We start from the raw sequence: 27464 nt of genomic DNA on the forward strand, positions 1-27464 counted from the left end.
CTGTGGGTTCGAGGCCAGCCTGGTCTACAGAGTGAGCTCCAGGACAAATTTCAAAGCAATACAGAGAAACCCTGCCCCAAGAAACCAAAAATAAATAAATAAGAAGAAATAAAAAAGGATAATTCTGAAACGTAAGGAGGAAACTAATTAGAAACCGCTGTTTCTGGGGGTAGTGCCGTTCTGAGACAGGTCCTGCTGTGTAGATTTGGCTGGCTTTAGCTCTAGTGCTAGGATTACAGTCATAAGTCAATGTCTACTGGAAATATATTTTTGTAGTAAATGAGTGGCTGTTTTCCTGGACATATGACTCCACTATTTTTAAAAAATCACATAAATAAGTGGATGGGAATCCGAGTTATCAGGCTATCACTTATCCTTTCCAGATCTAGGCCCTTCCCTCTGGCATGTAACACTGAAACACAATTTGTAGGTCATTATCATCAACTAGGCATAGTTTTAATTTTGCTAAAAGCAGAGAATTAGAAACCATTTCTTTTTTACAGAAAAAAACAACTTAGGATTAGCTAAGCAACTGTCATTCATTCATTCATTCATTGTGTTTTGGGCACCTGCATGCCTTGGCTGGCATGTGGTCAGAAGGTACACTGTAGGCGTCAGTTATATCCTTTTACCACGTGTCACACAGGGACTGGAGCCAGGGCATTGGGGTGGGAGTGCTTTACTTGTTTGGTCATCTCACTAGCCCTAGTTTTTGATCTCATGTAGCTCCTGATCCTCCTACCTGTCTCCTGATGACAGGTAGGTGCCACAATAGCAGGTTTGTCATTAAACTTTTAATTTTTAGAAAATACAACAAAAGAGGTTTATTTAGAAACAATGAGGTGGTGTAGGCCTTTGATCCCAGGACTCAGGAGCAGGCAGATCTCTGTGAGTTCAAGGTTAGCCTGACCTATTTAGCAAGTTTCAGAACCTTATTTCAGACAAACATTCCTCAACCAACAAAACAAAACCACCAAAACCCAGAAATATAGTATGAAGGCATACTAAGAAACATTATTCTTGCCACCCTTTTACCAAAAAGTATTTTGATTATAATTTGATATACTCAGCATTAGAAAAACTGAAGTATTTGTTTTATTATTTTTTTGTTTGTTCTTTATATAGTCCTGGAGCTCCCTATGTAGACAAGGTTGGCATTAAAAGCATGAACCATTATGCAATTTTTGTTATCGTTACCTTTGATATTTAATATTTTTATAAAAACTCAAACCCTGTATTATGTCTTAAATACTTTTTTTTTCAAAATTGTATTGTTGTAGGCTTAGTACATTACTCAGAACAGGCATAATACCCAAGCATAGTGATAGCATGCGAACATTTGTAACATTGAGGCAGGATCAAGTTCAAGGCCAGTCAGTCAAGGAACAAGTTCCAGGTTAAGTAGCAAGGCTTAATAAAACACATTTATTATTTAAGAAATAGAAACAGATCAGGTGTGGTAGTATAGATCATTAATCCCAGCCCTTGGGAGGCAGAGATCTTTGTGAATTTGAGGCCAGCCTTCTCTACATAGGGAGTAAAACAGTTAACAGAAATAGAATCCAAACCACAAAATTTCAGTAAATGTAAATGTGTTTTTGCCTAGTGAACTTTGATCTTTAGTATTTATAAACAACTACGAACCAAGCAAAATAATCACAAATAACATAATTACCTGATAAGACACTGATAAAATTTTTATGTTTAGGCCTGAAGCAATGGCTCAGCTAGAAGGAGCACTGGCTACTCTTCCAGAAGACCTGGGTTTAATTCTCAGTACCCATATAGTGGCTATAACCATCTGTAACTCTAGTTCTAGTGGACCTGGTATTTTCTTTTGGTTTCCAAATGTGGTATGAGCATATGGTGTGGTGCACAGATATATAATTCAGACAAAACACCCTTATACACAAAATAATGAAAAAATCCTGTTAAAACAAATGAAAAAGGTACACACTGTTAAAAATGAACAGGATCGGGCTGGAGAAATGGCTCAGAGGCTAAGAGCATTGGCTGCTCTTCCAGAGGTCCTGAGTTCAATTCCCAGCAACCACATGGTGGCTCACAACCATCTATCAAGAGATCTGGTGCCCTCTTCTGTACTGAAGGCAAACATGTAGGCAGAACCCTGTATACATAATAAATGAATAAAATCTCAAAAAAAAAGAACAGGATTATCACCAAGACAAGAATTACCTCTTAGTATACATAGCAAATATTGAAGATGTTATCACTGGGTTAAGCCTACAATCCTTTCTTATTTATTTTTAGAGACAGGGTCTCATGTATCCCAAGCTGACCTCAAATTTCTGATCCTTCTGGCTCTACTTCCTGGGTTTTACATGCTGGAATTATTTTACCCATAAAACGTTGCTTTATGCACTATTTTTCTTTGTTTTGATTGATTGATTGATTGATTGATTGATTTTACATGCCAACCACAGTTTTCTCTCCCTCCTCTCCTCCCGTTCCCTCCTTTTTCTTTGCTTTTGGAGATAGGGTCTATCTATGGCCTGGAAGTTGGATGATATGTAAACCAGGATAGTCTTCAACTTGCTGAGATCCCTGTCTCTTGGGCGCTGTGTATGTAGTCATGCCTTGTTTGCTGTTTGCTTCCCTTTTCCCCTCCTTATACTGAAGATGAACCAGAGACTTCAGCAGGTAAACCTTCTACCACTAAGCTACATCCCAGCCATGCCTGATGTATTCTTTATTCATGTATGTAAAAGTATCAGGGTCACTGAGCTATACTGTTCTGGCTGTGAAGGTCAGTTTTCTTCCCAAGTAGTGGCATGCACTTGGGTGAATATAGACAAGTAGTGAGAACAATGCTCATTGAAACATGGAAAAGACATCTTTGACTTCCATCAAATGCTTGTCCCTCAGACAAACTGGATCTAACCTAGAAAACTATTATACCTATTTCCCCTGCATAGTTCTAGGGATCCAATTCAGGGCCTTGTACATGTGAGACATGACTCTACCACTGAGTTACATGCTAAACACTTTTGTCCTTTCTGACAAGGAGGTAAGAAGACAAGTCCAGCTTTACAGACTACTCTAGCAATGACTTCAGAAAAGCCCTGCACTTCCCCATTTCACAGAGACAGGACAACAAACGATACAGCTAGCCCTCCCAGGACTTGACTATTATCTGAATAGTCTCAGGGTCCTCTAAAGATGCTGTTGCCCCCTCGTCTGCCCCAGACAACAGGAAGTAATTTTAAGAATATGGCACCCACATTCCCAAGGCTAGGTGGATAGTTTTTGGTCACTTGATTTGTCATTGCTTAGGGGGGCTGATTGCAAATTGTTACTGGTCATGTTAAGGGAGGAGACTAAGCAAGGGAGGTTGGATTCAAGGATTACTTTCTGAAAAGGAGGAATATAGTAATGATAGGTTAAAAGGGAAGAATATTGAATACTTTTAAACTACAAAATAACTATTAATCTCAAATATTTTACATTGGTATGGATTTTTGTATACCGATACAAATTTAAGGTTATTTTTGTCACAATATACTATATATATGTTTTTACTCTTGTTTATTTATTCCCCTGCCCCTACCAGACAGGGTTTCTCTGTGTAGACCAGGCTGGCCTCGAACTCACAGAGATTCACCTGCCTCTGCCTCCTGAGTGCTGGGATTAAGTGCTGGGCGTCCACCACCACTACCCGGCCCCATACAGTTAATTTAAAAATGCAATGTATAGTTCTAACCTTCAAAGTTATTATTACAAACTAAGGTAAACAGAGCCGGTATTGGTGGTGCACACCTTTATCCCAGCACTCGGGAGGCAGAGGCAGGTGGATCTCTGTGAGTCTGAGACCAGCCTGATCTACCGCGAGAGTTCTAGGACAGGCTCCGATACAATATAGAGAAACCCTGTCTCGAAAAACAAAAAACCAAACCAAACCAAATAAATAAATGCCGGTTAGTAGTTAGTCATCTATAGTAATAAAATTTGTAGTCAGGTATGTTTTCAAGGATAAACATATTTTAGATAGATAGGTGATCTTCAAACACTTCAGAGACCTACAAAATATGGCATTTAAGATGTTTTAATAACATAAGGCTTTACATGACAGTGAGATAGGTATGCTCCTGGCAGCACCAATCTACTTAAAAAAAAAAAAAAAAAAGAGGATGGGCTTCAAAAATCCTCCATATGGAGTTTGCTTTCAATGTGGCAAGGCTAGTCACCGGGCAGGAAACTGCCCTTGCCTCAACTGCTGACAAGTACACTGTCCAAACCGGACAAGCAGAACACAAAAGGTGACCACTGAACCTTGCCAAGTCAGGGTAGGATAGTCCTTCAAAATTTCTGCTTCACAGAAAGGTCTGTCAGATATTCTAGATAGACCTTTAGGCCAAAGATGAATGCCCCAATATTGTAGAGGAACCCTGGGTGACTGTCCAGGCAGCCAGCTGTTTCTGTCATTTCTATAGTTTTGAGAGCTGTTTGCTCTGTACTTCCTGTTTACTCGGTTAATATATTCTTCTTGGGTCTCTGATAGGGTTAAAGAATAGATAGTTATAGTTTTTCTTATTACCAAATTCAGAAACTTATATAAGAGTTGTGAAGTTTATAAGGTTGAGACACATAAAAGCTTAAGTTTTTTTTTTAATCTAAGAAGCTGTTTTAAGGTCCAAAAAGGTATTTTTTGATTGGCTTAGGTATAAAACTTTGATTCACTAGGATAAGATAGATAATAGAGTATTTTCTCTGAATTTGAGAAATACATATGGACTGGATATTGTGAATGTATTCTTACCTGGTAATTGCCCTTACTGTACATAGTTTTACTATGTCAGAGCTAAAACCTTTCCTTTTTATTTAGACAAAAGGGAGAAATAGTGTGGGATAATTTTTTGTACACTGTGACTTGCCATGTGTCTTTGCCAAGGCACCTTCCGATTGATTTAATACAGAGCTGAGTGGAGCCGGCCGGGCATTGGTAACGCATGCCTTTAATTCTAGCACTTGGGAGGCAGAGGCAGGCAGATCTCTGTGAGTTCGAGGCCAGCCTGGACTACAGAGTGAGTTCCAGGACAGGCTCCAGGAACAATACAGAGAAACCCTGTCTCGAAAAGCCACCAAAAATAAGTAAGTAAGTAAGTAAGTAAATAAAATAAAGAGCTGAGTGGCCAGTACCTAGGTAGGAGAGGCTAGGCATGATTTCTGGAGAGAGGAGGAAGAGGATTGTAGATGAGTTGGAGACACCAGTGAGACACAGAGCAAGTTGGACATATGGTACAGAGAGTTAACAGCACACGGCAAAATGTAGATTAATAAAAGCAGGTTAGTTAAGTTATAAGAGCTAGCAGGGAAAAGCATAAGCTAAAGGCCAACCTTCAATAATTAATATTAAGTCTGTGTCATTATTTGTGAGCTGACAGCCCAGAAAAAAGTCTGACTGACTACAGATAAGATGTCCTGTTTTGTGTTCATATGCTGTGTCTGAAGAATACAGCCAGAAGCACCTCCACATCTATAGTAACTGGCCTCTTCCTTCAAGCTCACCCTTTACAGAAAACAGGACTGAGAAGGTAACAAAGTCACCACTGTACTTTCCAGAGTCATTAAGGAAGGCTCTCTCTACTGGCCACACTGACCTCCCATAGCCCAGAGAAGATGGTAGCACAGATGGTAGCATAGGAAAGGGCCTGTCCTATGTCAAGTGGAAGAAAGGTATTTTTCCTCCCAGAACAGTGAACAGAAGCTAGGCTTTGTGCTTATTAAGTATTTACTCTACTACTTGTAGCCTCAGATAGGCTATTCTGAGTTTAAGTCATTTCTCAGATCACCTGAAGAAGACAGCTGTGAAAGCCGAGACTCCCAGGGTCAAAGACACCCTAGTCTTTACTACTTCCTAGCTTGAGCTAGAAATCCTAGTAGGTCAGGGCAGAAAGCAGCCATCTGTCCAGTCAGGGGTTGATCCAGGAACAGGTTTCAGGTCTTCTCACTCTTTTTCCCCCTTTTACATAGATTGGTATCTTCTTTACCAAAATAAATTCTAAATGCCATTAAAGAAAGAAACAAAAAAACCTAACAACTTGCCATGTAGCTCAGGCTGGCCTTGAACTTGAAATAATCTTGGCTTAGTTTCCCAACCACTGAGATTAACAGACATGTGCCACAATTCATAGCCATTAATTTTATTTTTAAATCAGTGTTGTCTCACTGAATGGACCCTGCTTACAGCATGCTTCCCCATCTCTAAAGAGATGAAATACTCAATTAATGTAAGAAATTAGCCTTGTTTGTGCCATATCCCACCTTTTAAAAAACTGCCCTATCAGTAAAGTGAAACACTTAAAATTTGTACATGCTTTCATAGATACAACCTCAGCCATGAGCAGCATGCAGAGGATATAGAAATACTTAATTGGCTTGTATATGTTCATGTGTGCATTCCATGTATGATCATATGGACGTTCATGCGTGTGCTAACGTGTGTGTGTGTGTGTGTTGTGTCAATCTTTGGTGTGTTCCTCAGGAGATGCCCACTTTTTTTTTTTTTAATGATAGGGTCTCTCATTGGCTTGGACTGCACAGATTATGTTACACTAGGTGGCCACTGGGTGCCAAGGGCTGTTACCACATTTCAGTGCTGTGATTACAGCATGCCATTATCTACTGTAAAAACAGAAGGGAGCTGGAGAGATGGCTCAGCCCTGACTGCTCTACCAGAGGAACAAGGTTTGAGTACCCACGCGACAGCTAACAACCACCTATAACACTAGTTCTAAGGGATCCAACACCCTTTACTAGCCTCTGACGGCATTGCATATGTGTGGTGCACAGACACACATGCAAACAAAACACATGAAAAATAAATCTCACCCCCCCAAGACAGTTTCACTGTGTAGCCCTGGCTGTCCTGGAACTCACTCTGTAGACCAGGTTGGCCTCAAACTCACAGAGATCTGACTGCCTCTGCCTCTTGAGTCCTGGGGTTAAAGGTTTGCACTACCATCACCCGGCTCAAAAATTTTTTTTCAAAGAAAATAAATAACATTAAAAAAAAAAAAGGCAAAGGGAGGGTAATGTCACCTGCTACTACAGCACTGGATAGGTAGATTTTATACTAAGTACTTTCCACAACACAGAACATACCAGAACCATATCCAGGTATTGGCCCTTTGTTCTGAAGATCTGGGAGCCCCACATTCAGTGTGTTGGGTACCATGTTGTCCAAATGTGGCTTAGGTCCAACAGGATGAGATGGCGAATGCTTCATGCTAGGCTGCCGTTGCTGCTGCTGTTGCTGTTGCTGCTGCTGCTGCTGAAGAGCACTCACCATCCTTGCCAGCTGCAGGATCAGCATCCATTAAGGAAGGACCCAAGAGAAATGGACAGATAAGCCAGTATCCCAAAGTAGCTGTTAAGTCAAAGGCGTTCCTTACCCAGAGCACTAGGGGACCTCCCCACCCACATACCTGCTGTTCTTGCTGTTGGCGCACTGCTTGAGAAATCTTTCTCTGGTTCTGTAGCAACTGCTGCTGCTGCTGCTGCTGCAGGAGAAGCTGGCATGCCTACAAAACAATGAGGAGGGAACCACAGCATCTTCAGACTGACATGGAGTGTCTACATGCAGAGCACCCACAACCAAGTTCTCAGTCTATATTAAAGGCTATCTTCAGGTAAATGGATATATCAAATTTTAACCATAATTAATATGGATAAAAGTTTGAACATAAAGTGATAAAGAGAAGGAAAATAATGTAAAGCAAAAAGAGAAGCAAATCACACTTTTAGCAACAGGAGCAAAGCATGCTACTTACCAACTGAAACTGGGGAATCTGTGGGAGCTGGCTCAGCATGGCGATTTGTTGAGGAGACAACTGAGGCCCCACGTTAAAGAGACCTGGATTCAGGCCACTGTTGGGGAACTGCTTGAGCATTGAGGCAGAAACCTAGCCAGCAGACAGGAAAAAAAGTCCTTAGAATTTATCAAAATAAAAGATCTTTTTTCTTTTGTCATCGTTGCCTCTGTAAAGAAGACTTGATAGCTCTAAAGCAAGCACTGTTATTTTCTTGAAAACTCTCTGCAGGATACTCCACAGTATTAACAATGGTTATCTATCTCTGGGCTGTGAGGTTGTTAAGAACCTTCTAATTCTTACCTAGAACTTTCTAATTTCCTGCAGTAAAAATGATCAAAATCTAAATCAGGAAAAGAAATCTTTAAGAAAAAAAATAATGACAATATGGCTTTTCTCTAATTGAGAAATTAGTATTGGAAACATGCTATATAACCAAATGTGCTAAACTGCTTAGAGCTAATACATGCTTACCAGAAGCTGTGGTGGTTCACCTGCCTCCGCCTCCCGAGCGCTGGGATGAAAGGCCTCCCTATACTTTTATCCTTGGAACCACTGTCAGTCGGTCCATAGAGAAGAGCCCTAACCCTCCACACAGCACAGGGGCTAAGAGCTTACTCAGGGTTAATGGGGTAAGGCAGTATATGCCTTGCTGTCACAACTCCTTGGGAAGCAGATGTATCTCTCGATCCCTGGAATTCTGGGTCATTCTGACAATGTGTAGAGATCCATTAAAAATAATAAAAAAGCCAGGCGGTGGTGGCACATGCCTTTAACCTCAGCACTTGGGAGGTAGAGGCAGGCAGATCACTGAGCTCGAGGGCACTCTGGTCTACAGAGCAAGAGTTCCAGGATAGCCAGGGCTGCAGAGAAACCCTGCCTAGAAAAACCAAATAAATATCTAAATAAAACTCTAAGTAAATAAGTAAGGGAGGGGAGGGGAAGGAAAGACAAACTGATTTTAGGGCTTGAGACAGGCTGTTAGGTACATATCCCAGTCTCTATCATTTCTAAGCTGTGTAACTCAGAACAAGCACCTTATTTAACCTTTTTTGAATTTTATTTGCCTACATCCAAAACAGGAATAAAGTAATTAACCAACTAAACCAACCAATAAAAACCTTGATGTGTTGTTTGAGATATCTGAGTTGCTCTATGCCAAAGACTTAGAAATGTACTTTGTAAGTATCTGTTCTTATGTCACAGAATGGTTCCTCAGTTCCTCACTCTCAGCTAACAAACTTGCTTCTTTCACCTCTGTTTCTCATGCAGAACCAAGAACAGAAAGTCATTTTCTAGGTACAGTCTAACACCAAGTAGATGTGGCCACCCCTAAGCACTTTGCAAAGCCGGACTTTCTCTAACACAGCCTCAGGTATGTTTCTCTAGTGATCACATCCTAACTCTCTATTCACCCGGAAGCTCCATACCAATCACAACCAACAGTATTTGGAATGTTTGCTTCCCAGAGTTCTCTTTACTTTTGCAGTGATGAGGAGTAAACCCAAGGCCTGAATCAGTGACAGGCAAGCACTCTATCATGGAGCCACAGTCCTAGCTCCACCCTCACAACGTAATACTGAACCCATGAAAATAGGTCTCTAATTTTTTAATGCATTTATCTTTATGTAGATATTCTATAAGTGCTTATTAAATGAGCACACTGCCATTATACTAAGTAAGAGTAAAACACCAAGTTATTTTCAAATAATTTTGTCTACTTATTAGCACTCTGCTGCCCCATGGGGACCATGGATGAAAACGTAGAACCAGCTAGGTAGAGCTGAGGATAATTAGGAGGATGCAAGCAGAACTTTTGCCCAGCCTGAAATTGATCAGCTTGAAAAGAGCCCACTATGAACCGGGCGTTGGTGGCACACGCCTTTAATCCCAGCATTCGGGAGGCAGAGGCAGGCGGATCTCTGTGAGTTCGAGGCCAGCCTGGTCTACAGAGCTAGTTCCTGGACAGCCTCCAAAACAATACAGAGAAACCCTGTCTCGAAAAACCAAAAAAAGAAAAAGAAAAAAAAAGAGCCCACTACTTACTAAGCTGTCACATAGGTATTTCTGTCCTGCCCTGTCCTGTAGCCAGTTTCAAGTAATCATTCACAGCCCTGGTTGTCCTGGAACTCACTATGTAGACCATGCTGAAGATCTGCCCATCTCTGCCCCGAGTGCTAGGATTAAAGGCATGTGCTACCACACCTGGAAGTCCCCTATTAATTTCAAGTCACCACCCCTAAATATCCTTAAGAATGCACGACTATCTTTTCTAGTCTAAAAATATCTGATCAAATTCAGACTTGCTATATATCTAGCCTATCAACTCATTTTCTTCCCATGATCTCAGTCACACCTGGTGATCCAACCAACTCTACTATGAGGTTGTTTACTTGCTCTCTATCTCCTAAGAGACAATGGTGATACTGAGTATTATCCATCTTAAAAACTTACTTGATCTCTCTTTGAACTGCTGAATTCACAGCACAATATGAGCATACCACGACTGTGGGGTCTGGCTCCCATCCCAGTCTTATGACAAGTAAGTAGAACACACATACTTCATAGAGTATATACTTTCTTTTGTTTTCTCCCAAGAGAGCCCTGTAGCCCTGGCCATCCTAGAACTTGATCTACAGACCAGGTTAGCCTTGGACTCAGAGATCCACCTACCTCTGCCTGCCTGAGTGCTGGGATTAAAGGCAAGTGCCATTACTGCCTGGTTTTGTATAGTCTTTTATATATACTATATGGTTTCATTGCCTAAAATAAAAAAGGGCCAAATTAATAACACACTATATAAAGATGGCCAGATATAGAAAAGCACACCAACATAAGGCATTATTATATTTACATTACACCTCTGTAACTGCTTCTTAAGTTTTAGACTTTACGAGTTATACTCAGGAGGTCTTGCTATTTACCCTTGCCTCTGTAGGTTGCAGATACAGTGTCTCCTAAGAATTACAAAAGGACCAGAAAGCATCACCATTATGCTCTTGGAAAATATGACTGCTCAAACCTAGGATGCAAAATAATTAACGTGAAGGTTTGCATATTTCCATTGTGGGGAGTTAATTATGCTGGCTTAAAAGTCCTCAGTCTCCAGCTGGGCTGGAGAAAGTGAAGATCTCCCTGTAATCAATATGGCAGAAATGTAAAGGCACGTCAAAAGCCACCAGAATGCTACTTTCCAAATACCCCAGTGATGGAGGGAAACACAACTGTAGAAACAAATGCTCTAACAACCCACCCCTCCAAGCTGGGAAAGAACCTGGGGTCTCACACATGCTGTGTGAACTACTTCCTACCACTGAACAACATTCCTAGCCTTGTAATAAATGTTAAATGTTAACTTTCAGTGTCTCTGCTTAATAAAACAAACAAACAAACCCTCAAAAGCTGCATTCTGGATAACAAAGTTTAGAAGAAATGTAGGCCCAAGCCTACGATCCTAGCACTAGGGAGGTTAAGGTAGGAGGATCATGAGTTCAAGACCAGTCTGCACTACACAGAATGAAACTAGTATGGATGAAGGTTTTTGTATAAGAATTTCTCTGTGTTAAGGAAGCATAGTTTTGCCATATTCTGTCCCTAATTCCCTGTCTAGTTTCTTCCCATCCCACTGAGGAATGCATGCATTTCTATCTACCTGTTCACACAAATCATTCAAGCCAACTGCCTTTCCTTCACATACCAACTCCAGCTACCATGCACTGGCACGAAACTTCTGTGGTTGGAAAAGTCTCTTTAATGTGGCTAAACCTAGAATTTTGAACTTCAGGGTTCAGTTTAAATGTCACTGCTAGTGATGCTAGGAACATTTAATCAGGTGAAGTACCACCCTGGCCCCCAAACTTTGCTGACCATCTATAACATTTATCACACTAACTGCTGCCTCTGCACAGTCCTGTCAAACTGGCCCCTTCAGCTGCTCTAGGCCTCTCTGAGTAGGAAGTCAGAATTTTAGCATACAGCTTCTTAGAGTTCTACAGAAAAACTAAGAATCTCATAATTCTGTTTATCTTCAGGCAAATCCCTGAGGGCAATCTGTTTTTGAACACAGTTACCTTATAAACTTTTTTTGGGGGGTTGCTGTATTTTTTTTTTTTTCCTTCAAGACAGGGTTTCTCTGTGTAACTGTCCTGGAACTCGCTTAGTAGACCAGGCTGGCCTTGAACTCACTGAGATCTACCTGCTGTGATTAAAGGTGCGAACCATCACTGCCTGGCTATGAACTGCTTTTAATTAAGAACAAAACCAAAACCAAACCAATACAGTATTAGACAATTAGTAGTTGCAAAGCATCTACTTTGCATGCATGATTCAATTTAAAAAGGGGGCTGATATTCTGTTCCAACAATCTTGCACTTGGCATCTGGATTTGCCAAACGTCCAGCTGTCCCTTTCATGCACACCAACCAGGCAGTAACAATGGACCACTAGTTCCATGTTCTCTAACTCCAGCTTACCTGGGGGGAGATAAACTGGGGAGGCACTTGCGCCCGGAGACCAGGAGAAGAACTCAGTGGCTGCACTGGAGTGTGCAGGCCTCTCGATTGTGCTGTGCTGTTTCCAAACAAACCGTGATTGCCGCCCTGCAGAGGGAACAGTACAGTCAGGACGTTTTGTCAGTTCAAGGAAACAGCCAAGCAGCAGTTCTAGCTCCTAAGAAGAATCAAGAAGGAACGACAGTATTCATTTTAGAACTGAGGGAATCTTCATGTTGGGGGACAGTTACTCAAACTGAGTCATAGGCCTGTTGTTCACCATAGGTGGTCTGATAAATTCTATAAATTGAAGAGGTTAAATTTAGTCAAATACAGAAGTAGCACTACATTCTTTGTGCTTGAAAGGAACAGGGTGTGCAAAACTTCAAGATGACTTTGAGACAGGGTCTCATTCTAGTCAGTCTGGGCTCAAAGCCAAGGTGAGCCTCCTAAGTGTTGGTATCACAAGTGTGTACCACCACAAAGGCCTGGGTTTAAATTTAATTATCAAACTTGATAATCTGAGACCCATCTTAAAAGGTACCTAGGTAAAAATATACACCTTAAGCAAGTATCAGTTGTACAGTAACACTCCGGCATCACTTCCCTCAATCAGTTGGCTTAACCAATCACAACCATACATCCACAGGGACCCCCCGACTCTAGCTCTAAGCACACTTCCCTGTTCTGAATCTGTTGGCTTTCTTTGCCACATGCTAAATGCTCATCAATCTTACATCAAGATAAGAAAAGGATATATTCAATATCATTCTAGGTCATGGAAATAAACATTACTCACCTGTAACTTTTCATTCAAAAGCATAAATATCAGCCTAATTAAAAAAAAAAAAGAAAAGAAAAAAAAAGCTGGGCGTTGGTGGCACACGCCTTTAATCCCAGCATTCGGGAGGCAGAGGCAGGTGGATCTCTATGAGTTCGAGCCAACCTGGTCTACAGAGTGAGTTCCAGGACAGCCTCTGAAGCCATACAGAGAAACCCTGTCTTGGGGAAAAAAAAAAAAAAAAAAAAAAGCAGTTCAATTCCATGATTCCCAATGAACCACTTCACTGAGCTCCCCCTCTTTTTTTCCGCCTTAAAACAAAACAAAACAAAACAAAACAGGGTTTCTCTGTATTGCTTTGGAGGCTATCCTGGAACTCGTTCTGTAGAACTGGCTGGCCTCGAACTCAGAGGTCCACCTGCCTCTGCCTCCTGAGTGCTGGGATTAAAGGTGTGAGCCACCAACGCTTGGCTCTGAGCTCCTTTTTACTCTTCCAACAAGAGCAGGGGGAAGCTGGGCTCTCGAGGCCTTGCCTTTCTTATTTGTTTCTAAGGAAAGTTCTTCAGGAAAGAAACTGCACTTAATGACTTGTCACTGCTCCTTCTGTCTGAGGATTGCTCCCACTCCATCCCCACCCCCACTGTGTTTCCCTAAGCAGCTCAGGCGGGGAATGAGACATGCACCATCCACCACACCTGGCCTCCTGAGAGTCTCTACATCATGTACTCCTGGCCTGTTCAAGCCTGAGTTAAAGGGCCCACTAAGGGTATCTTGCCCAAAGCCTCCTTTCTCATTCCAAGAACAAGGTAAAATGAATTTCTCTCTGTGCTAACAAAACACTGGAACTCTCTCATGATGTCTACTAAAACCACGATACAGTCATTTTTCTTTTTTTTTTTTTCTGTACCAGTTTAATCCTTCCTTTTGGCATCCTCACAACTTCATAAAGTTTTGGTCTATAGGATACACAAATCATTTGCAAATATCCATGACCCACCAACCACTCATTTGAAAACACCCCACTTAACATCTTCAGAAAAGGCAGCTAATAATGCATTTGTAAAGTGAGGTCATAATTTTCAGTTTAACACAGGGATAACATAATCTTAAAGAATTAAAGTAGCATCTTTAAGTTCCAGTATACTAAAGATACTGTGATGGCTTTAATGATTCAAAATTAGATTAAGAGATTGCTACAGGCAAATAAAGGGACTTAAAAAGCACTAAAACTAAAAATGATTACAAACATAAAGTAGAAATGGCATTTAAAATCTGTATATATCATAAAAAGATCAAAGATCGACCACAAATTTTATTTTCCCAAGGGTTGTTTAACTCACATCACTGCACCCAGTTTAAAGTTGTTTTATCTTAGTTTTTTGTTTGTTTGTGTAGCCCTGGCTATCCTAGAACTTCTGTAGACCAGGCTGGCCTCAAACTCAGAGATCAGCCTACCTCTGTCTCCTCAGTGCTGGGATTAAAGGTGATAGTCACCACGCCCAGCTAGAGTCATTTTAAATTTCAGCCTTTCCTTTCCTAAGAAGATTCTCAGCTTCTTGTCAAAATTGAAGGATGGCTGATGTCACACACAGTGTTCTGATGTTTTTGAAGTGGGTACAAGCAAGTCAACAGTGGTCTATAAAAATGCTTTCCTGCTATCTTTTTTTTTTTTTTTTTTTTTTTGGTTTTTCGAGAAAGGGTTTCTCTGTGGCTTTGGAGGCTGTCCTGGAACTAGGTCTTGTAGACCAGGCTGGTCTCGAACTCACAAAGATCTGCCTGTCTCTGCCTCCCGAGTGCTGGGAGTAAAGGCGTGCACCACCAACGCCCGGCTGCTTTCCTGCTATCTTAATATGGCACTGTAGCTCATTTTCTTGGCTCAGATTTGCTGATTTTCAGGGATTTGCTGAGGACAAACAAATATATAAGGCCTTCAAAAACAGTAGATTTAGCAATTAAGAAGATAGTAATTCAAAGGTGGTTTATCTGAGTACTTCTCAAGCTTTTCTGGTATATGTGGAAGTTCTAAAATGACTATGTCTATGTCCTCCATATTACTGGGGTTATTTGCCTCAACCCAGGGTTTAATTCAGAAATTTATATAATTTAAAATAAAACTAGCAAACTGAGTTGAATGTTATGTGATTTAGGAAAAATATTATTAGAGACAGAATCTTACACTATAGCACAAGCTGGCTTCAGAGTCCTTCCTCCCAAGTACTGGGATTAAAAGTGTGCTACCATGCCTGGTTTACACTTTATTGTTAATTATGAAGTAAATGTAACAAATTTCATAGGAAAGTAGTTTGAAACAGAACTGTATTTTGGGTAGGACATATGCACCACCAGATACTGATGGACTTTGCAGTAATCCACTCAAGACAATGAATTTTTTTTTAAAGTTCAATGCCAAGCAGGTGGCTGGTCTATTAAACCTGAATTTACCTACTAATAGCATTAGGTATTTATGTGAGCTTTGAACTACATTTGTTATTTTGTATTTTCTATATCTCAATATAAAATAAGCATCCTTAAAACATTGTTTTTCTCTGTTCAAGTAAGCTACATATAGTCATGCCTTTTAGGAAATGTAAAATAAGCAAACAAACAAAGATAAAAACACTGGGATTAAAGGAAATAGAAAAGCAGTCTATGGTCCTCCCAATCCAAAGATAACTAATCTGAATACATGCACACAGCACAGTCTACTTTAAATCTGCACATGATAAGCTGTGCACAATTTGACTATGGTGTAAGCAGTCCTGCTTTACCTTAGCCTTTAATGTTCATGTAAAAGTCATCACATGAAACAAAGTGGATTGAACCACACACTGTATAATTTATACTCAGGTTCATCCTGAGATGAAAGGCACTGTGGCCAGTGTGGAATCACAGAACTAGAGCTAGGGAAACACCACTGTTGGGAGATGTTGCCATAACAGCATTGGTAGCCCCAGATTTATGGTTTTCTCCATAAAACTACAACAGACTCTGGAGCCTTGCTGTGTCCCCTCAGGCCTATGAGAGAAACTACGAATCATCACTGATGGGCCCTGCCAGTTGTGATGCTAATGTATGGCCCTTGGACTAAGCAATTGCCAATGCTTGAGCAGTAACCACTCTAAAGCTTCACTATTAAGGTTCTCCTTCTCTATGTAAGTACTGTCCCGTCCTTTACATTTGTTAGTTTGCTTGTTTGTTTTTTAAGACAGGGTTTCTCTGTGTAGCCCTGGCTGTCCTGGAACTCACTCTGTAGACCAGGCTGGCCTTGAACTCAGAGACCCATCTGCCTCTGCTTCCAAAGTGCTGAGATTAAAGGTATGCATCACTACCGTCCAGCAACTGTGGTTTAAATTCTAAAGATGATAGTCAAACCCCAGTTCCAAGAAGCTAGATTTTTTAAAAAAAGATGCTGTAATCCTCAAATAGTTACTCTTTTTTTTAAAAAAACTTTTTATTTATTTTTATTTTATGTGCATTGGTGCTTTACCTGCATGTATGTCTATGGGAGGCTGTCAAATCTTGGGAGTTACAGACAGTTGTGAGTGGCCATGTAGGTGCTGGGAATCAAACCCAGGTCCTCTCTTAACCTCTGAGCCATCTCTCCTGCCTCCCAAATATTTACTCTTAATCTTAATAGTTTTGCTACTAATGTTTGGTTAGTACATATACTAACCAAGAGACCCTAGGAATACTACTTATCATATAGTCTAATGACTTTTAAAAATATTTATTTTTATTTTATGTATGAGTATTTTGCCTGCATGTTTATCTGTGCATCGTGTATATGCCTGGTGAGTGCAGAATCTAGAATCTGATCCCCTGGAACAGGAATTATAGGAGGTTGTGAGCTGCCATATGGGTGCTGGGAACAAAACCCAGATCCTCTACAAGAACAGCAAGTGTTCTTAACTTCTGTGCCACCTCTCCAGGCAAATATATAATCTATATTAAAAAGTGGCAAATGTATCAGTAGATTATATAAGGCACCTATAAAGTCTCATTCATATTTTCCTAAATTAGTTATAACCAAAAATGAAGAAATAAAAGAAACAGATTTAAAATAAAATCCATGTTGAGAAACATGAAGAGAGATGGGTTCTATGGGCTAAAAGATGTAAAACCTACACTTAGTATCATTCTGTGCATTCAGTAATCAACAAGTTTCCCAAGACAGACAAATGATGCAATAAACTGAAGACAGGGCCAAGGTGAGGCCACAGCCAAGCAATTTCAAATCTGAGAGGCCTCCTTACTTGTCTAGCAGCGAAGTTTTGGGGGTTGAGCCCTGTGCCGATTGCTCCAAGGCTGACGTTGGGTAGTGTGGAACCAGAGGGAGACAGCTTGTAGCTGGGAGAAGGGGAGAAGGGAGAGCAGGGAGCCTCATCCCCAAGGCACCCATCTTGATTGGAGAAAGGCAAAGTCAGCTGAAAGGTAGTAGGAGTTAGCCAATCACAATGAGTGTTGGTTAGTGAAGCAACAGAATGCAAGAAGGGAAAGAGAGACACACTAGGAATAAACAAAGAGTGGATTAGCAATAACCCAGGATGAAATTTGGATCTGATAATAATCGTCACATTTTGCCCAATAAATCTGTCATCCCCTTCACAGAGACTTCCTCTTCCTCTAAGTTGGCCCACTGCACCAGGACAAGGGTTGCCAGACACTTTGTTTTTACAAGTCTAATACTTATTACTCTGGTAGTATGGCTCCTGAAGCAGAAACCAAGCAATCTCCCTGTGAATATGGTGTCACCTAGACTGGCAACAATGCTATGGGCCCAAATCTCCATGTTTTGGTTTTAAATGTCTTATGGGAACTAGGAGCACTATAAAACAGTATTCTGAATCAAGGAACAATTTCATTAGAAATGTTAAAAATCAGAACAAGTGTGTAAAACTTACTTGCTTCAATAAGGAGTGAGAATTTGAAGAATATACCATTTACCTAAACACAAGCCACTAGGGAAGTGAGAAAGATGGAGAGCTTTTCCAGACCTAATCCAAGCTCATAAGAGATACATATTTTTCAAAAAGCCCAGATTTCATGTGTTGCTGGCACAGCAGCAGGATCAAGAAGGCAGAGTAAGCTTATCTCTCAATGCCTATAAGGCCTCCTCCAAACTCCATGAATATCTCAAAACTCAGAGCTCCATCACAAAAATCGTAAGGACAGATGGCTCGCTCATTGACATCAGCTATTTTCATGTCGCAACATTAATGCTGGTGACATTCATGTTCTACTTGCTGAGTTCAGTAAGTTTATGCTTTCTCTAGAACTGACTATCAGAAGACAAGTAAGAACACATAACTTAAACAAAGCATGCAACTCACCTTCTCAAAGTAAGGCCCACTGTCGGCGGTTCCCAAGTCTTTGGAATTAGGTGGACGGAACCCAGGTCGATCCTTCCTCATGATATCATTAAAATCCCCGAGATTCATTGTTCGCTTGTCCACATCAAATTTCTTATCTGAAAGGACATAAATAAAAACTTCAAGAGTCAATGGCTTAAAAAAAAAAAAAAAAAAGAAAAAAAAAAAACACATCTCCCTCAAGACCTACAAGTAACCTGGCCCACCAGCTCTCTGGGGTCCTAAGGAACAAATCTTCTCTATGCTTTGAATGAGACCAGCAGAGTTCTCATTGATTCAGGGCTTGTTCTATCCCTGGAATACCTATGGTCCCACTTGTAGACGTTAAATACACACCTGCTACAGCCTATCTACCATGGAAGGAGAGCCTTGAGGCAAAACTGACTAAACAATATAAAGATCACAATTGATGTGTTGGATGTATACATCTTACTCATGAAGTCAAATGTTCTCAGTGAGAGACATTACTTGTTTTCCTTGTCAGCACCAGCTAGATACACAGTTGCGGTTTAAAAGAACTTAGGGGGATATAAAGACCACAGAGGCACACCCGTTGTCCTAAAATTCAAAGCTTAAGAATTTAGCTCAATCGACCATGTCAACTGTGCCTGCTCTGCCAGGTCTGCTCGTGCAATGACTGTCTCCTCTCTTTCTCAGGTCTAATTCTGTTGTATGAGAACATCATCGGGTTACAGCTCAAACACTATTTACCACTGCTACCCAGGATTCTTTTTATGTTCCCTGGGGTGAGCAGAAGCATTACTGGGAAAATTCCCACAGATGAAGGGCTGTCCCTCCATTTGCCCTAGTCACAATGGAGAAATATGTCAATGATGAAATACCCTGGGGTACAGAGCATCAACTTAAGGGTCTAGTCTAGCAGTACCACATATAAATTTAAAAAATCTGAATTTAGCTTCCAGTACTCAAAAGGGGAAAAAAAAATCTGAGCCAGGTGCTGGTAGCATGTCTTTAATTCCAATACTTGGGAAGCAGAGGCAGGTGGATCACTTGAGTTTGGGTCTAGCCTGTTCTACAGAGTAAGTTCCAGGACAGCCAGGGATACACAGAGAAACCCTGTCTCAGGAAAAAAATAAAATAAAACAAACAAAACAAAAAACAGAGTGAAAAAAATCTGGATGCTAATAAGGCATGGTCCAGTCAAGCTTGCATCTTTCATGTAAAAACTACCTCAGGTAAAGCAAGGCTGGCTTTTGAGGCAAACGCCTTCTTCACAGTTAACCAATTTACCTGGCGCACAACATTCCTTTACATTCTTTCCTGGCTCTTTGGGCATTTGAATTTTCAACCTTTATACTGTTCTTGCATGAAATTTTATACAGAGAAAAGCATTCAGTAAGTATCTATTGATCTGATTGCCTCAACTCAAGCAGGGCAGGAGATTCCAAGGGCCTGTCATGGCCATGAATACACCCCAATTCTATTTGTGGACTGATACATACCGACAGACAAATCCATTTTGCTGCTTGGGTTATCTTCTGTTTGACTCTGAACAAAACAAAGCAAACACAAGTGAGAAACAATTATACACATTTTCAATTAGAGAAAAGGTGCCATTTTTCATGTGAAAGCCACATCTTACCATAAGTACCCCACAAGACCCTCTGTAGTGAACTGTAAACTGGAGTGAAGACTGTAACATTTTTGCTATCACATTTTGATGGTCATCCATGCTTAATTAAATGTCTAACATTCAATTTCACATGTAGTCAACCTCAGTACAGTTATGGAAAGAGGACTAGTTCAACATCTGCTTGGAGAAATACTCATTCTTAAGTGTGCAGGATCAAATTCCACAAGTGGTAGCCAAATGATGACAACTTCTTCTTGTGACTTGCCAAGTCATCAAATCTTGAACTGTGCAACCAAACTAAATCATTTGTCTTTTGGCAACTAGGACAGGATGTCCCAACAGCGTTCCCAAGAGATAAGGAAATTAGAAATTCTGCAAAAATTATACTCTAGATAATGAATCCCACCATAGTTTTTACAGTTATTTTCTTTTTTTAAAACAATGATGAAAACATGCGTACATATGTCAATTTAAGTGTCTCTTTTGTCTCCTCCTTTCCAAGGAAAAGGACACAAAGATAATTCACTTTTAATATTGATATATATCACTTAATAAATAAAAAAATATTGCTTAGCTCTAAGAGCTACCCTGTACTTAAATCTGCAATTTTATATTGTACATGGCAGTGGTCCTTAAAATTGTACTAAGCCTGAAATTTGGGATGTTTACACATGAGAACAATAAAACTTACCAGCAATCCCATATTTGAAAACTGTTTGGCAAGAGGATTCATCCATGAATCATTATTTCCTCCTTTTAGTGAGCACTACAAAAATGAAATGTGTAATCTCAGTCACAGAGCTTATCACAGTTCCCCAAGCTACAAACTACATTGACAATGCAGAGCTGAGAGTTAACTTTTCTGAACTTAATAGCTTGTCATTTTGATACTTTACCTGTTACTTTATAATGGTTAATAAGCCCTAGGTTCAGCCATGCTTCTACTCCTACTCATCACAGTGAACTGGAAAATGAGGTTCTTCTACTTTTTACATGGAAAGAAGTCAGTAACAGATTGTGTAAATGGTAACTTTGTGCATGCTACCATGGCCATCCCCAGTAAGACGCTCTCCTGTGACACCAGCAGGATTCTATGAGGGAAAGAACTGCTACTGGTGAGTGTTGTTTAGGAAGGAGCCTGTTTCAACTGGACATCTCTCTCTGTGGGGGCAAAGTAGAACACATCCAGGGAGCTCTTCATCTGGTTCATTCTCAGTGGGCAAGAGTCCTGGAAGAAGACACTATACTTGCCCTCCAGGGACAAGAGAGCAGGGTAGGTCTATGACTCTTAGGGTGCTCTGGTTTCTTCATCTGCTCCATTCCTGTTCTCGTGGAGGCAGGGATTTGTGGGATGGGGTTGGGCTTTGTGCAGCTGTGCATCCTACAGATTAAAAACTCCATGTGTTATGTATGATACATCATAATTGTTATTATTGTTGTTGTTATTTGAGACAGGATGTCCTCAAACTCACTATATAACTCAGGATAACCTTGAACTCCCCATCCTCCAGTATCTGTCTTCAAGGACTCTGAATGTGTTCTACTTTGCCCCCACAGAGAGAGATGTCCAGTTGTGCCACCACACCTGGCTCAAGACATATGTTTTTTTCTAAGTAATGGGATACTTATATTTAGTTAAGATATAAAAGAAAGTCCTGAAGGAAGCAGAGATAGCGAGTCTACTAGCACAGAGCTTTCAGCTTTAAGAAGAACACAATTGTGTGTGAACATACTTATTGCCACTGAACTGCATACTTAAAAATGGTTAAGATGACAATTTTTACATTATGTGTATTTTATCACATTAAAAAAACAAAAAACAGGTCTTAGTACTGAAGGTCAGAATCACTGGTGTTAGAGTAGAAACATTCAATTCCCAATTAAGTAAATCTTGGTTGCCACCTGACCAGGGGGCTTCAATTAGGATCTTTTTGGATCCACTGCTAATTTGTAGACGATCAAAAGACTGCCAAAGCAGAGCAGACAACATGAAAGCACCAAGATGCTGAGCAGCACAGTGCAATCTCTTTAGTGACTCAAGTAAGGACAGTCAAGTCCTTAGGAAAAGGAAGTCCAGGAAGAACTGTTTCAACCAATGCCTCTAATGCTACAGAAGAAAGTCAGGGTACTGAAACCCACAGCCAAGGGGGTGAAGACTAAGTGAAGGTCTCACTAGACAGTATGGGGATCTGAAGCCCAGGAGGATATTGGCTAGGAAGTATTTCACAAGGGAGCAGGGGTTTCAGGGTGAAATTAAGACATATGGGTGGTGTGTTCCTTATTCTCTCTCCTGTCTGTCTGTCTGTCTGTCTGTCTGTCTGTCTGTCTGTCTGTCTGTGTGTGTGTGTGTGTGTGTGTGTGTGTGTGTGTATAAAAGAGAAAACTAGAGTGAAAAGAAGCACCTGTTAAGACAGTTGTTGAAGTGCAAAGATCATGGCTGTAGATGAAATACCAGAACCCTATGCAAAAGCAACAGTGGAGTGCTTTTCTAGCATTCACAGGGCTCTGGGCTCCATCCTCAGGACTATGAGGTAAGTAATATAAGTAATAAAATGATAATCCAAGAGGAAACTTGGTTGTTATAAGGAAAGGGGGGTATGGAAGGCACAGTCTGGCATAGGATGTGAGGACAGCATTTAGTTATGGCAGCGCTAAAAACTGGGTTGGTTTTCATTTTACTGGGAGAAGGACTCTGGGCCTTGGGATGAATCAGGTAAAATCAAGACCCATTGATCACCACTGGAAAGCCAGTATTAACTTCCTTTGGTTTCTTTTCTACATTTCACAATGATTTGCCCATAGAACTTCTTTGTTTTCAAATGCAAAAACATAAGGAATTTTTAAAGCAGGCCTCAGGGACTTAAAAAAAATTATAACACGGAAACTGAAACTCAACTATCTCTACCTTACCAATTACATTTTACCCACAGTGCTACTTCTATTAATTCAAGATTTCAACATCATGGGATAGGAAGATGAAGGGAAAGGAGGGAAGTAGTTATTAATTTATAAGAAAATACTGCCAGGCAGTGGTGGTACGTGTCTTTAATCCCAGCACTGGGGAGGCAGAGGCAAGCAGATCTCTGAGTTCGAGGCCAGCCTAGTGTACAAGTGAGTTCCAGGACACAGAAAAACCCTGTGCCGAACAACAACAAAAACAAAAAACAAACAACAAAAACCAAAACAAAACAAAACAAAAAATAATTTTCCCTTGACTTAGGATCTCAGCGACTCAGCTGCCTCATTCCTTCCACGGGTACATTCTCAGCTCTGTCTTCTAGGAATGAATAAGCAAGCTGCAGCATTTCTGAAGCACTACCTTCATTTGTTTCTTTCCTCCTTGTCCCCAGCTGGCTGAGTTGTGGGAGGAAGTGCTTCCCTGAGAGCCGGCAGTGTTCCAGACTCCTCCATCATCCTCCTCTTCCCAGCTAGGATGGCGAGTTCCTGTGACCGGTCCGTCACTCTCCCCCCAGCCGTCTTGCATAGATTTGGAATCTTTAAGGAAAGAGTGAATCAGTTCTTTGCAGTAAGTACATATAACAAAACTAGAGACATTCCTTGCCAAAGCAGCATTTTAGTAACTTTGCAGTTCTGCCTGCTCTAGCCACATGGTAAGGCAAATGAATTATACTTAAAGAGAGCAGACAACAGACCACACAATCAAGATCTTTTGACAACTTCTATGGTTCTTCTTGGAACCAAGCAGATAGTAATTTCAAAACTAAAAAGAATGCATCACTACTATAAGAAATTTCAGAACTGGGTGGTGGTGCATACTTGCAATCCTACCACTTGGGAAGCTGAGGCAGGAGTATTACCAGGAGTTTGAGGCCACCATGGACTACTTCAGATACAATCCCAAACAATCACACTATCAGCAAAAAGTGTGTATGTGTGGGAGAGTGAATATACATTTCACATTTCATTGAGAAGAAACTGGTTTCTCTTAATGAGCATGGCTGCTGAAGCGAAGTCTTTGTTTTACACTACCAAATAGGTATAGCCAAAAAACCAGCTGTCTACCTTGTTTGGGATGAGGCTAAAATAAGAATGGAAATAAAAAACACAAGGCAATGGAAAGCTGAGGCTTATTATGTCCATAAACATATCTACAATACATCAGCTAAGGAGAATCCTAGATGTGTCTTCAGTAAGAAAGGAGAAAATATAGAAGACAGAATGGGAGAAGAAAAGAAAGATGGGACAGCCGGGGGTGGACACTGGACAGTCTGTTCTAACATACCCTTTAAACAAATATTGTTAATATTAAGCTTGTAAGAAAACATTGTACAGAACTGGATTTGCCTTCTTCAAATGGAGTGGGGAGCTGGGAAATGGCTCTTCTCTGTACTACTTCCAGTGACAGCTGCCATCCTTGAGACCAGGCCTATGAGAGCCAAATAAGTTTCCACTTGCAAAGCTCTTCTAACTGTGGCATCCCACACTATAGCAGGTCTAAGTGAATGCCACGACTCTCCCATGGAGTTCATCCTAGCCACACAAAGGGACTTTATGGTAGAAAAGCAATAGGCAGGACTGTTAATCCAAGTATTGACAGACAGATGGTATGAGAGATTACAATTTTATATAACCTGCATTATATGTATATTGTATAGGCATAGGATTTATATAACCTACTGTACTGACAAACAAAAAGAATTTAAAACCAAGTATATATATCATACTGATCTCTTTATAAAAATGGGTTGGGAGAGATGGCACTAACTGCTATTGCAGATGACCCAGGTTCAGTTCCCAACACCACATGGCAGCTCACAACTGTGTATCACTCCAGTCCCAGGGAGTCCATTGCCTCTGAGGGCACTGCATGCATGTGATGATGCACAAACATACAAGCAGGCAAAACATGTGTACACATAAAATAAGTCATAAAGGGGGGTTGGGGCAGTAAGACAGCCCAGTAGTTAAAGGTGCTTCCCTGGAATCAACTCCAAAAAACTGTCCTCTGACTTCCAACTAACCCTCTCTCTTTCTTCTCCCCTCTCCCCCACCCCACCTCTCAAGAGCGGGTCTGAGGCTACAAGCTCAGTGGCAGTGCACTTGCCTAGCACTAGGCTCTGAATTAATACTCAACAGAAAAGCATCTGCATTTGTTGAGGATTTCTCTGTGTAGCCCTGGCTGTCCCGGAACTCATTCTGTAGACCAGGCTGGCCTCTGCCTCCTGAGTGCTGGGGTTAGAGCTATGTGCCACCACATGTCTGACTAAGTATCTGATTTTAATCATAGGACTCAATATCAAACATAAAGCATTTTGGCTATGGAAGATCACACCTTGACAGTTATTAGTTAAATGATTTATTCCTTCTTCTGAGCATTAGACATTCAAATCACCCTGAGAAAAGACACGAGCCACAACTACAAATGACCTTGACCAACAAAACATATTACAGAGCACAGGAGAGAAAATGACGGATTTGTGGTAGAAAGGTGATTCTGAAGCTGAGAAAGGCCCATGAAAATCCTACAGTCCTGCTAAACAATCTGTGTCATGCCTCCTTAGCAATCTGGATCTATTTCAAGTTAACTAGATCCTATTTCCCAAGATAACACAATTGACTTTACAAGGAAATCATGAGAACAAGGTCTTCAGAAAATTCCATAAGTCTATGAAGTGGAGGAATGGATAAAGACTTTTAAAATATAACAAAGCCTCATAGGCATGGTTGTGAATTCTAGATTAAATCTAATATATTCCTCACAAAGTCCTGAATATCACGGGATACAAGTAATCCTTTTTCTTATATAAAGTTTTGAGAATTTCATAAATTTATTTATTTTTGTTTTTTTGAGACAGGGTTTCTCTGTGTAACAGTTCTGGTTGTCCTGGAACTCACTTTGTAAACCAGGCTGGCCTCAAAAATCACTGAGATCCACCTGCCTCTGCTCCCAAGTGCTGGGATTAAGGGCATGTACCACCACTGCCTGGCCTAACCAAAAAATCTTAACCCCTAAGTCTGCTTGAGTAGGAAACAGAGATGTTGTAACATGTTTGAGAAAGTTAGTGAAGTAGAAATGTGCACCTGATACTAAATTCTCAATTTAATCAAGTAATAGTTTGTACATTACAGTGACTACAAATGGCCAGTTACATCAAATGTAGCTTATTCTTCATTTAAGAACTTAAAGACATCTTTGTCAGACAAAAACAAAAAAACAAACAAAAAATCCCACACACACAAAAAAAACCCCAAACCAACCAAACAACCCCCACACACCTAAAATTTTCTTATGTGAGTAGATGACTGAGAAATCATGTCTTAATTATATGAAAAAAAGGAGGAGAAATAAAGTAGTTACAATGAACATATTTACATTTCTGGGTAAAAATGCACAATATTCATATTACAGTTCTGGATAGATACTAAATCTAGTTTGTTTCTTTTTCCTTACATTCATTTACTGCTTGTGGGTCATGTGCGTGGATGTTGTTAAAGAACTACTTGCTCAAGTTGGTCTCTTTTACAATGTGAATTTGAGGAAAAAACTCAGTAACGTGTGAGGACAAGTGCTGGAGAAGCCTGCATTTGTTTTTATTTGTTATATTTTATTTTATTTTTTGAGACAGGGTATCACCATGAGCCCTGGCTGTTCTGGGACTCACTACATAGACCAGGCTGGCCTTGAACTCACAGAAACCAACCTGTGGGCTTTAGCCTTCCTAGTGCTAGGATTAATGATGTGTGACACAATGCTTGGCCATTCATTTGTTTTTAAATCAGCAATATAAATAACTTTTAGGTCACAATAAACATCTGAATACATGCCAGCAACATTCAGTGTCATTTTCTGCTATTTAATGTTTCAGGTTATGAATTGCATTGACTTAGCACTTTAAATAAAAGAGCCCTCACCAAAACGCCTTATTTTCTAATTAACAAGGAATTCTTCAAATTAAAGACCAAGTCCACTTACTGGGTTTCATGGCATTGGGAGCGCTGGCAGGTGCGTTTCCCCAGCCCGTGGTCGATGCTCCAGCATCATCCATTTCACCCCACCCAGGACTGCTTTCATTAGGCTCACCCCAGGCTGAAGTCCCGTTATCTGGAGCAGGTGGTGTGCTTTTGCTCCAGACTGGAAAAAAAAAGTGTGTCTCTAAGGATCTATTGAACACTTAACACCCAGTGGAAGCAAAGGGGGAAGATACAATTATATTATCTTAGCAGAAACAAATTCAACTTTCATTGAGGGTATCTGGCAAGGTGACTTTTCAAAGGTCCAATGTAGATGATTTCTGACCCAGTAATTCCACTGCCAGGAAAGTTTACCCTACGCATATGTAGTAAAGTGATGAAATTATATATACAAAAATCAGAAGCATTGTAAATATCAGAAGGAGATAAGTTATATCAAGTGTGGGTAAAGTGCAACTTAAGTATCTA

At 40.5% G+C, this 27464-nt stretch overlaps 1 protein-coding gene across 2 annotated transcripts in view; it reads right to left on the bottom strand.

Moving 5' to 3' along the window:
- Positions 1 to 27464, bottom strand: part of Tnrc6b (trinucleotide repeat containing adaptor 6B) — a 226879-nt gene that overhangs the window by 29896 nt on the left and 169519 nt on the right. For both annotated transcript variants that reach the window (XM_040754096.1, XM_013111307.3), the window contains 10 exons: positions 26998 to 27156; positions 23383 to 23558; positions 20755 to 20829; positions 19933 to 19978; positions 18431 to 18567; positions 17354 to 17524; positions 12302 to 12427; positions 7791 to 7922; positions 7446 to 7541; positions 7123 to 7318 (listed from right to left, as the gene is read on the bottom strand). In XM_040754096.1, coding sequence (XP_040610030.1) covers positions 7123 to 7318; positions 7446 to 7541; positions 7791 to 7922; positions 12302 to 12427; positions 17354 to 17524; positions 18431 to 18567; positions 19933 to 19978; positions 20755 to 20829; positions 23383 to 23558; positions 26998 to 27156 — 1314 coding nt within the window. The remainder of the gene's footprint in view (positions 1 to 7122; positions 7319 to 7445; positions 7542 to 7790; positions 7923 to 12301; positions 12428 to 17353; positions 17525 to 18430; positions 18568 to 19932; positions 19979 to 20754; positions 20830 to 23382; positions 23559 to 26997; positions 27157 to 27464) is intronic.

The sequence above is a fragment of the Mesocricetus auratus genome, unplaced genomic scaffold, assembly GCF_017639785.1.
Source record: "Mesocricetus auratus isolate SY011 unplaced genomic scaffold, BCM_Maur_2.0 Super-Scaffold_100010, whole genome shotgun sequence".
Lineage (NCBI taxonomy): Eukaryota > Metazoa > Chordata > Mammalia > Rodentia > Cricetidae > Mesocricetus > Mesocricetus auratus.